General features: G+C 28.2%; 1 protein-coding gene across 1 annotated transcript in view; it reads left to right on the plus strand.

The window, feature by feature from the left end:
- The window catches only part of NT1 (Neurotrophin 1), a 128,899-nt gene extending 117,848 nt beyond the window's left edge, over positions 1-11,051 (plus strand). The window contains exons 9-12 of the mRNA XM_075377537.1: positions 1,432-1,555; positions 3,088-3,243; positions 4,937-5,217; positions 10,190-11,051. Of these exons, the coding sequence (XP_075233652.1) occupies positions 1,432-1,555; positions 3,088-3,243; positions 4,937-5,217; positions 10,190-10,481 (853 nt within the window). The 3' untranslated portion in view covers positions 10,482-11,051. The remainder of the gene's footprint in view (positions 1-1,431; positions 1,556-3,087; positions 3,244-4,936; positions 5,218-10,189) is intronic.
- Positions 11,052-11,260: the final 209 nt, after the last annotated feature.

An 11,260-nucleotide genomic window follows, 5' to 3' on the forward strand; every position in this document is an offset into this window, starting at 1 on the left:
ATCCAATATGTCTTACATGTCTCAAACACGGGTTTCTTGATTTTCTGCTATTTAATAAGCTGCACCTGTCTGGGAAAATTAAGTGTATACTAATTAAGTCCACATTACTATAAATGAGGCAACATTATAGATAACTAGATACCTTAGATTAATCCCTAAAGAGAGGTTATAGAGTCACTCTTAATAAATAGTTATTGATTAGATTAAAACAGCCTAAAGCCAGAAGACAGATGGCTGCTGAAATTTTTGAAAACCCAAAGTAAGCGCACATGAATGTCATCCTCTTTTTTTTTAATTTAGGAGCCAAATTCAAGCACTCATTAAAAAAAAAATAGTCATCTGTTGAAGAAACTAATTCAGATTTAGTTGAAAACAGCTGTAACCAATATTGGGTTGAACTGTAGGAAGAACTTGTGGCTGGTTGCATGGCAGTCTTATATAACATGTAAGTCTGGCCATGGAAAAATTCTTCAAAACTAAAGTTTTAAGGTGCTTAGAAAATTAGTGAAACTGGAGATACTTGCTATAGAAGAGTTGTACAACTGCTGGATGATCAGGCATATCATCTGTCTGGTGCTCAGAATTACAAGAGTTTTATGCTAAGGACTAAATTTCAGCTAAAAAGAAAACCATGAAGACAGCTTTCTAAAATTTAGTTGCAATTCAGAAACAGAAAGTTAGTTGCAGTATAGACTAACCTAGTTCTAAATATTGTATCATTTGACTGATTCTCTTTGTTCTTTCTTCTGTTATCATTATCAGTCAATAAAATTCTACTGTGTAGATTTTCCTAATTACATGAAACTGACATGATCTATATAAAACAGTTTATTAAAGTTCTGACAAATTAAATCATTATTTTAGATTCTTTTATTATTTAACATACTTTTCCTTTAGACATTCCAGCTGTCTTAGGTTTTATGACTATAGTCACGAACATTGTGATACACTGTACAGCAATTCCATTTTTATAAATGTAATGGAAATTTTCAAACCTTACCGTGAGGTAGCTCAGTATACTCCATACTATTCACACTTAAAAATGTGTGTGAGTGAGTGTGTGTGTGTGTGTCTGTGTGTGAATGTGTGCATTCATGTAACCACAAAAAGTACTTCAAGCTTACACATCTCTTCTGAGTACATTAAAATAATTTACACATGTGAATAAATTCACAATGTTATAAATGTAAATATAAAAAAAACAAATGTAACATAATCAAAATAAAAGTGTTTTTGTTATGTTCAGCATTCTGCACAATTTTTTTTGAAAGTACATTTTCATTCCTTATTTTTGAAATTTCATCTCACCAGGGATAATAAATTCAAAAAAAAAATCATTTTTTATGGAAAATTTATATAAAAAAAAAATATGAAAGCGAGTCGTAAAAACTATCATTTTTAAAAACAAATTAATTACATGTTTTGTTTTAGGAGACCTCAAACAAGTTGTTCATATTTGGCAGACGGTTTAAGGTCGGAATGTTTACAAGTATATAATTACCATCGCCTTTTAACATGGGATCAACATACTGGTTTAACAATGGATGTATTTAAGGTAAAAATACTAATCATCATTAAAAATACGTTTTCAATCAAATAAAGTTATAATAGACTTTAATACACTACACAACAATTTATAAAGTTTACAAAAGATATAATTGTTTTAAATATCATTTTAATTATTATACATGATGTACTGATACAGTGGTAAATTTAATTTTGTTAAATAATATATAAGTAGTATTAATTGAAATTATAAATAAACTGAAAACTACTATTCTGTTTGATATTTTTTTCATTTAATTCTACTAAATTAATTTTTAGAGAGTAAATGTGAACACTGAAATTTCAAATTCTTAAAGTAAAATTTAGATTGCTACAATATAGTTGCCTCACCTTTTTTTCTCTTAGCTTAAAAATATTTATAAAAATATTATTATCCGATTTAAATAAAATACTTGTTTGTACACATGTTTTCTATAAATGTCAACATAGAGGTAAAAGTTCAATTTGTAAACATATAAGATTAAAAATAACCTCTAAATAATGTAACAGACTTCAACTACAGGCTTCCAAATACATGAAACATTCTATAACAGTTAATAGTCATTAATTACACTATATAATTGAAGCAGTGCTTGATTAAATAATTAAAATGTGTCTTCTTGAAGGAAGATAAATGTTACTAAAGTAAAATTATTTAGAGAGGCTTTAAGTAGATCTTATAATAAAAGATATTTTATAAAGCATAATTTCTTTAGGGATCACAATTAAATATTATCTTATTATATAGTATTATAATATGCTTCACTAAGAAAGAAAACAAAATTACTTGTTTTAAAAATAAATGAATAAAGCACATTAAATGTGCTACTACTCTGCCGATTTCTATGGCGGAATGGTAGCAGCTCAACCTTTCATCCAGAGGTCCTGTGGTGAAATCCAGGTAAGACATGACATTTCTCATACAATCTCTGTCCCTTTTTCTGTCTAACCTCTAGAACCACCATAAGGTATTACTTCAGAGGATGATATATATGAATGAGGTGTAGTCACGTACAGTCTCAGATTGACCATTCCTGAATGTGTGATTAATTGAAATCCAATCACCAAAGAACACTGGTATCCATGATCTAGTATTCAAATTTGTACAAAAGTATGAATTGTTTACTACAATTTGAACCTCAGAACATTCGACTTCAAAATCAGCTGATTTGCAATGACGAGTTCACCATCAGACCAACACCAACAAGTGGGTATTTCTCATACATTACAAATTTCTATTTTCACATTCACATCTACAAGCTTCTTTATAAACTTCTGTGCTGAATTTATTCAACAATAAATCAAAATTATAATGGAATGTTCAAAACAACATAAAGAAAAGCAAATAATATTGTTCAAAATAACATAAAGAAGAACAAATAATATTCTGTTAATTTAATAAAGATAATAGTAAAAGGAAGAGTATAAAATTAAATGAAAATATTTTGATTAGAATTCTTTCACTACCAGAAGAAATAATTAAACTAATTATATTTTATTCATTTGTAAATAAACCTTTGTTTTTTTTTTTTATGATTACAGGTACCGACATGTTGTTCGTGTCATGTACAAGGATTTATACCCAGCAGACCACAACAGAATGTACCACCAGCATTTTTAGAGGCTTCACCAGAAACAAATTTCATTGCACCTGAAATTTCAGGACCTACAACACAAAAACTACCACCACAAAACCAAGTAAATCAATATTTTTTTTTTATTCCATTAATAATGTAATATTAAAAACAGCTAACTAGATGGTTACTGAAATACGAATAAAATAGAACAAAATGATCAAAACCATTTACAAAATTTTTATTTCAAATGTAAAACTTGATAGCTATTTCATTCTTTTATATCGAGCCCAGGCATAGGATCTTTCAGTCAATTACTACTTATGGAGGTTTGTTAAGTTATATAGACAGGCATAATAAACAATCATTGATGTGCAGCCTATTAAATGCCTAAGACATCGTGGTAACTACTCAACTTAAGCTAGATGATTAATTTGATGAAGAACCTCATGTCTTGCTCTTAAAGCTTCATGGAAAGAGAATTTTTTCCCTAACTAAACAACATTTAATTAACTTTATAAAATAAAAACAATTTCTTTATTTAAATATCCACTGCATTACTTAATTTGGAAAACAATAATGTAGTATACTAACATTTGTATAAAACAAATAAAATTTTTATTCCAAATTATTAAAGGAATTTTTTATTAAAAATGAGTTAATTAATTTTTTCATTAACTTTCTGACTGTTAGGGTAGTGATCAATGTTCTTGTTTCTAGATCAATTTATTTTAGATTTGATTCTCGCAACAGCTTTTTTTCATGTATTAATTTCATCCCCATCATCTTCCTTATTAAAATATAGATAGAAGAATATCTTAGGTAATAATAACAACAATCATCAAAAAAAATTAAAACACTCATTTCTAAAACAAAATATAATATTGGTTTCTATGATAATCTGTGGATTATAGTGTCCAACTTAAAATGTTAAACCAAGACTGCAGAATATCAACATAAGAACATAAAAGATTACCGATGCAGAAAATAATGCAAAATAAATAAGCTATAAATTGTTAAATAAATGTTAACAAAAAATCTATAAATATATAATATATTGAAGGTAAGAATATAAATTCTTGATAATTGGTATTTTGAAGTTTTCAACAAAATATCGCACAGAATGGTTTGTCTCTCCATTTATTCTTGAAAGGTAAATTTCAATTATATGCTATCAACTAAAAGTCAGTAAGATATTTGCTCGTACATGCAACGATATTTAAATTGAACATGATCATCAGAATACCCTGGGTATTGACTACTTAACTTAGTTAATTTGAAAAGAAAACAAATTTTTCAATAACAAAAAAAATTTCAGCAGTTTTTATAAAAATCTTTCTATTATCACACATACAAATTTCACGCTGTAATTTTTACATAAACTATAAGGTCTACATAAGATGACTTACATTTAAGCAATGTTGTTTCATCGGTTTGTTCCATTATAGAACATTTATTGATACAAACCTACTTGTTTCATTTCTTATTTTATAAGTATGATTCTATTTTTTTTTTTAAATCTGTTGCCTACAATTGATATTTTCTTCTTAAATAAATAATGATGGAATTATATTTAGTGTAAATTAAAAAGGGTTTGCTTAATTAGGATTTGCCTAACCGTTTCATGTTTTCTAATTATTATAGAAATTAATGGATTTCTTTTGTAGCTGAAAAACCTTTTCTAAATTTTGTCTAGCAAATTATATACCATGATGTTTAAGGGCAAAATTATAATAACTAACTAGTGATAAAAACAAAATAATTTAAATAATAAATTTTTTTATTCTAATCTCAATTTATTGCATGAATTTTTTCAGGGTGGTCGTTTACGTCTTGAAAATAGTCATAGCATACCTAAGAGAGAATCAAATGTTGTTAATATGGGGGTAACAAGAAGACCACCTCTTCAAGGTCAAGGTGTAATTCACAGAGGACCACCACTACCAATACAACATGAACAAGAAATTCCACCGAGATACCCACCTTTTCATAATAATCTGAGAAGGACATCATACAGAAATCATACGCTACCCCAACCTCCACCACCACAAGATAATGGTGGCAATAATATAAATAATAACAACAGATATGACAATAGGTAATATACCCAACCATTAATCATATATTTTACATATTTTAGGCAATTAAACTACAGCAGTTCTAGTATAAAATTAATTTGTAATATTTATAGTATTTTTTATCGATGTCTGAAATATACTTCAGATACAAATACTCAGAGCAGAGTCAACATTTGTAAATTATTTCATAGAAACAGGACACACATACAGAGATATTAGCTAAAAATGCAAAATGTCAAAAGGCATGAAAAAAAATGTATAAATTAATTGATCTTGAACGACGGATGGACTGTCATAAAGTATGCGTAAAATTTGCCTTTTTTACTTTTATTGACTGCCTTCAAATATTTTTCAGAACTTTATTTTGAACTATTTTTGAGAACTTTATATAGGTTAATTTAAAAAAAAGAGGTTATTTCAAATAACCTTACTTTCGATGATTATAACTCGCAAATTCCATCATAAGATTGTTTCAAATTTTGAATCATTATTTATCATACTCTTTTAAATGCCTTTGTTGTCTCAAATCCTAAATTACTTGTTACTAAATTCTATACTTATACTAGATTTATGCTTTTTTTAAGACGTTACATTTTTGCCATTATATTCAAAGAAATACAGACACAAACTATGTATGGTTCTTTACCAAATCATAAAGATAATGGAGCAAATTAACCCACTGGATTGGTCTAGCGGTTAAAGTTGTCATCACAAAATGAGCTGATTTTTGAAATTGAGAGTTCTAATGTTCAAGTCCTTGTAAAGTCAGTTGCGTTTACATGGATTTGAATGCTAGTCTGTGGATACCAATGTTCTTTGGTGGTTGGGTTTCAACTAACCACTCGCCTCAGGAGTGGCCGACCTGAGTCTGTTCAAGACTACTAGTACATGTACAGTTCATGTGTAAATGTTTACCAGTACAATTACACTTACATTGCATTACATATACAGTTACATCAGGCCTGGCATGTCAATACAATAACTGCATTTGCTTACACACATACACACATGCATGCACATATATATACATACACATACACACTCACACACACACAAACCCAGCAGTATCTGGAAAACTGGTTGGAAAAATATGTATAATGAGGCAAACTATATAGGCTTCATTACCAGTGCAATGTTATAAATGGAACAAAATGGAACAGATTTTTATTTGTTATTTGATAATGGATGTGGTGAGGAAGGAACTTAATATTTTCAGATGCCTTTTAGACAAAAAGAAACCTTACTTATTTATGAAGAATCTGTTTACTTTTAGTACACATCTAATCTCTAAATTTGCTTCAGGCCTATCTGAGAGCCATGAGTGGAATAAAGTTCCATTTGGTCCTTAGAGAGGATCTTACCATCAATCTGATGCTACCAGTATTGTCATTGATAATCTAATGTTTTATCTTGCAAACTTGAAAAAAAATCATTAAAAAGTACCACAGACCTTTTTTTTTGTCAAGTACATTCCCTCATTTTACTAATTCCTGAGTTAGGCTAGGGATCAAGTGTAAGAAGATAATTTAAAACCCAACTGGCAAACATAAGAATGTTTGTTAACAATCCTGATAAAATTTAGAACTGAATGTTTGGACAATGGATACCTTAGGTACAGTTTTATACCTTAGATATAATACCGAGAATACTTTAGGTCAGTAGTTCCTGAAGTGTGCACCTCATTCCCTGGAGAGCTGTCTTCCTTACTGGGATGAAGCAAAATATTATAAAAATTTCATAATTATATTTCCATTTTTAATTCAATGTCACAGAATTTGATATCTAATGGAGCACGTGCAAACCACTTATTCAATGTTTATAAGGTCTTTGTAAATGGTTACTAAATGACATGATACCAGTCTCTTGATTGCTTTAACGGTTTATCAAATTTTTTAATACTTTGTGTTCATATACAAATAAATCCACTTTGTTCAGTTCTAGTGTTGAATTAATTTTTGGAGGTTCTATCAACTGAATATTGTTGTGATCAACTCAAGTGTAGTTTTTGAAGTATTTTTTTTCTCATAAGCACTTTTAAAAATGGATTTTTTTTTTAGCAAATAAGTATTGTGAGAATGAAAATGAAGAAGACATGTCATCAACCAGTTGCAAGAGTGTGAAAAAGCATAAAAATTGAAAATATAATTACAGCTATTTGGACTTTGGTTTTACATTGACAAATGTCAATGGCGAAGAGAGGCCACAATGTTCTATTTATAAAAGTTATTGTATTAGACTGAACTACCAAGCAAGTTGAAACATCATTTAGAAACCATTTATTTTAAAATAGTTAGTAAATCTCATGACTACTTTAGAGGAAAGTAAAAGAGTTAAATAAAAAAGAGTAGTTTTTATAGGTAGGTAACAATACCAAGCAATCCTTTGTCAGCATCTTACAAGGTACCACATAGAATCGTAAATGTAAGAAGCCCCATACAATCACAGAAGAACTAATTCTACTGGCTGATGTAGATATGGTTAAAATTATGATCAGCAAGTCTGCTGAGAAGGTACTTAAAAATTGCCTCAATAACACATCAGCCACAGATTACAACTCATAGCAAAGGGCCTCAATGATCAATTAAATAAAAACTTTAAAGGGAAGGAATTTGGCTTGCAGCTGGCTGTAGCCACAGACAACCAAAATGATGTTCACATGATTTGTTATGCATGGTTTAGAGATGGAATAAAAATGTAACCTTCTCTTCTCTAAAAGTATCACTGTTAATACAAAGACTCAAAACGTTTTTGAGATCCTTGTTACTTTTATATTCAAAAATAGTTTTGAATGAACTAAGTACATTGGTATCTGTACTGTAGTGCTCGTTCTAAATCTGGTTGATTTGGATGATTGTAGGCTTTTATTTGAAGCAAAATTCATGAAGCATGGTGGACCTACTGCCTAATTTACAGGGAAACATTCAAGTCTAGATATCTGAGTCCTACATTCAACTGCTCTTAGAATAGTAAATGTAGTAAAAATGATAAAAACTCAGCTTTTGAAGGCAATAATGAACAACTCATGGGGGATGAACAACTCATGCCTTTGTTGTACTACATTTCATGATGCCTTTCTCTTGGTAGCAGATTGTCTCGTACATTTGAACTGCGACAAGAAATTTATATTTTTCTTAAAGAAGGAAGAATGCAACTATACTGAACATTTTGTGAATGAAGATTTTTTTGGTAAAACTAGAAAATTTTTATGAAATTTTTTAAAAGATAAATGGATACTTACATATTAACACCACCGCAGCTACAGCTTTATTTAAAAACAAAGTAGTCGATCGGATTTTGGTGGAAAATGAACAGTCTCTTTATTAATTTTAATAAATGGTTATTTATATTTATTTATTTTATAAATATAATTTAACCAAACTTAACCTACGCTCGCTTCGCTCGCTAACCTTGAGTATTTAACACCTTAATTTTTTGAGTATTTATTTAATAAATTCAGTAATTATTGCAATTATTTATTATTTAAATAATCAAAACACTCCTATTAATTAGTCAAGGTTAGCGAGCAAAGCGAGCGTAGGTTAAGTTTGGTTAAATTATATTTATAAAATTAATAAATATAAATAACCATTTATTAAAATTAATAAAGAGACTGTTTTGAATCTAGGTTAAACTAGATTAATATCAGCCCATTTTTCCACCGAAATCTGATTGACTACTTTGTTTTTAAATAAAACTGTAGCTGCGGTGGCGTTAATACATAAGTACCGATAAATGCTATGAGTCTGCTCTGCAGAAAAGCAACATGCACCTTTTGAAGTCAAGTGAGAAAATTTTAGCTTTTATACATTTAAAGCTATGGAAAACAAATGAATAAAAGGGAGAGACAAGGAATTTTTCCCCTTGTTGCAACAATTTTTGACCTCCAATGAAGTTTATTTCTCTCGAGATGAATTTTGGAAGTCAATTAATGATGAATACCCACTCCTAAATGGTAAAGCTCAGAGAAATTTAATTCTATTTACGATTTCTTATTTGCGTGAAGCTGAGTTTTGGGCAGTTGCTATGATAAAATCTACGTATCACAAGAAAATCAATCTGAAGAAGGAATTGAGGGTGGCTGTATCCAGTTTAATTCTATGATTTGAGAAAATGTGTTGCAATCAAAAGGTTCATCCATCCCAGTAATTATTATAATTAATTGAATTTATTCAATTACATTTTTTTGCGATCTATAATAAGTTTTATTTATTTTTACGTAATCTTTCCAAAAAATTATTTTGTAAACTACAGTTGTTAGAATTGGCGCAGTGTCTTGGGAAAATCTGAATTCAGCAAGATTACCAAAAATCTAAAACCACTACTTTAGGTTTGAACCCATTACTTGGGAATGGGTTATTACCACTACTTTAGGTACTTGAACCCATTATTATATGTTTATAAGTTGTTATTAACTGTTGTTATTTAGCTACAAGATAACTAGTTATCTTCTATGAAAACAACTAAAAAAAAAAATCAAATTCAAATTAATAAATTTAAATTTAGGAGATTTAATAAGCAAATATTTATTTTAATAATTAATTTAACAGTGCTTCCCTAGTGCTGGGTTATTTGACTAACTTGATAAAGCAGCTATAAATGAACTTAAAATATGATGTAACAAAAATTTATTTTCATTGTAAAAAAATATTAACACTGTAGAAACATAAAAAACAAAAAAAAAATAATAATAAATCTTATTACATATAACAGGTGATATCAGTTAATAGTTCATTTAATTTAGGATATTAAAAATGATGAAGAATGTTATTAGTTGCATCATCTCCTTATGTACCATTGGTAATGAACAAAGTATTCATTACATTCTATTCTAATTATATGTATTTCTGTGTTGATTTAAGTGGTTTAGGTTGAATATTACTGTATTTTTAAATAATATTTTTGTACAACATACATTTTTTTTCAAATTCTCAATATTGTTTTTACAAAATTCTATTAAATTACTTATCAACTTTCTATTTTATAATTTTACAGACCACCAAAAGTCCAAAATGAAGGTCCACCATTAATAATGCCAAATCAGAGGCATCCTGAGTTACCAGTCGATAATTTAATAATATCAGGAGCTGGAGTAACAGAAACACCTTTACCACCCCCTATAACACCTTCAGCACCAGCTACAACCCCTTCAAGAAGGATAAATTATAGTTATCATCCAATAATTGACTTTTTTAAGACTGCTACATCATCACCTATTGATCAAAGAGTGGATAAAGCAGATTGGACACCTATTACTGACGGACCACGGCTAACAAATGATGAATAGACAGTTTACAAAAAAAAATAATTATTTTTTTGCCACCATTAAAAATAATGAGTTGTTTCAAATAAAAGAAGTTAATTTTTTGAACTTAATTTTCATCCACCTGTACATAGTTATATTAATTTAATCAAGATTTAAACCTAGTGATTGTGATGGAAAGTGTGCATATGAATATATAAGTGTATTTATGAATAATTTTTAAGTAACAAAGTATAACTTTGAAAACATTTACATAATTTTAAGTTTTATAAATAATTTATAATAAAGCCTTATTATTAAGTTAGAATAATATTTAAGCGAAACTTCAATTTTAAAATAAGTCTTACCTGATGATTAGGGAAATGTAAAAACATTACTTTCTTATGTACCATTGACTTCAGAATATCAAAAATCAAAGTTTATGTACCCAATAATCCATAATGAAATATAAAATATTGATTACCTTCTTCCAAACTTGCATAGTATTTAGTATCCCATTGCATATAAATATTTAAAACTCAACTACTTAATTTTAAACAAAAACAAAAAATAATTGTTAAAAATTAATTTTAATTTTAATTATTTGTACAATTGTGTGTGACAATATTTTTTTTTAATTATTAATTTTAATAACTTATTAGTATAATTAAAAAAAAAAAATACAATTAAAAAAATTAAATACAATTTTTATCAGTGCATATCTTATATTTAATACAATTTTATATTAATTGCTTCAATTTTTTTTTTTTAAGGCAAACGACTAGAATTTTTTAGAACACCACTGCACAGATTATGATACACAA

This window comes from Lycorma delicatula, chromosome 10 (genome assembly GCF_047948215.1).
Source record: "Lycorma delicatula isolate Av1 chromosome 10, ASM4794821v1, whole genome shotgun sequence".
Taxonomy (NCBI): domain Eukaryota; kingdom Metazoa; phylum Arthropoda; class Insecta; order Hemiptera; family Fulgoridae; genus Lycorma; species Lycorma delicatula.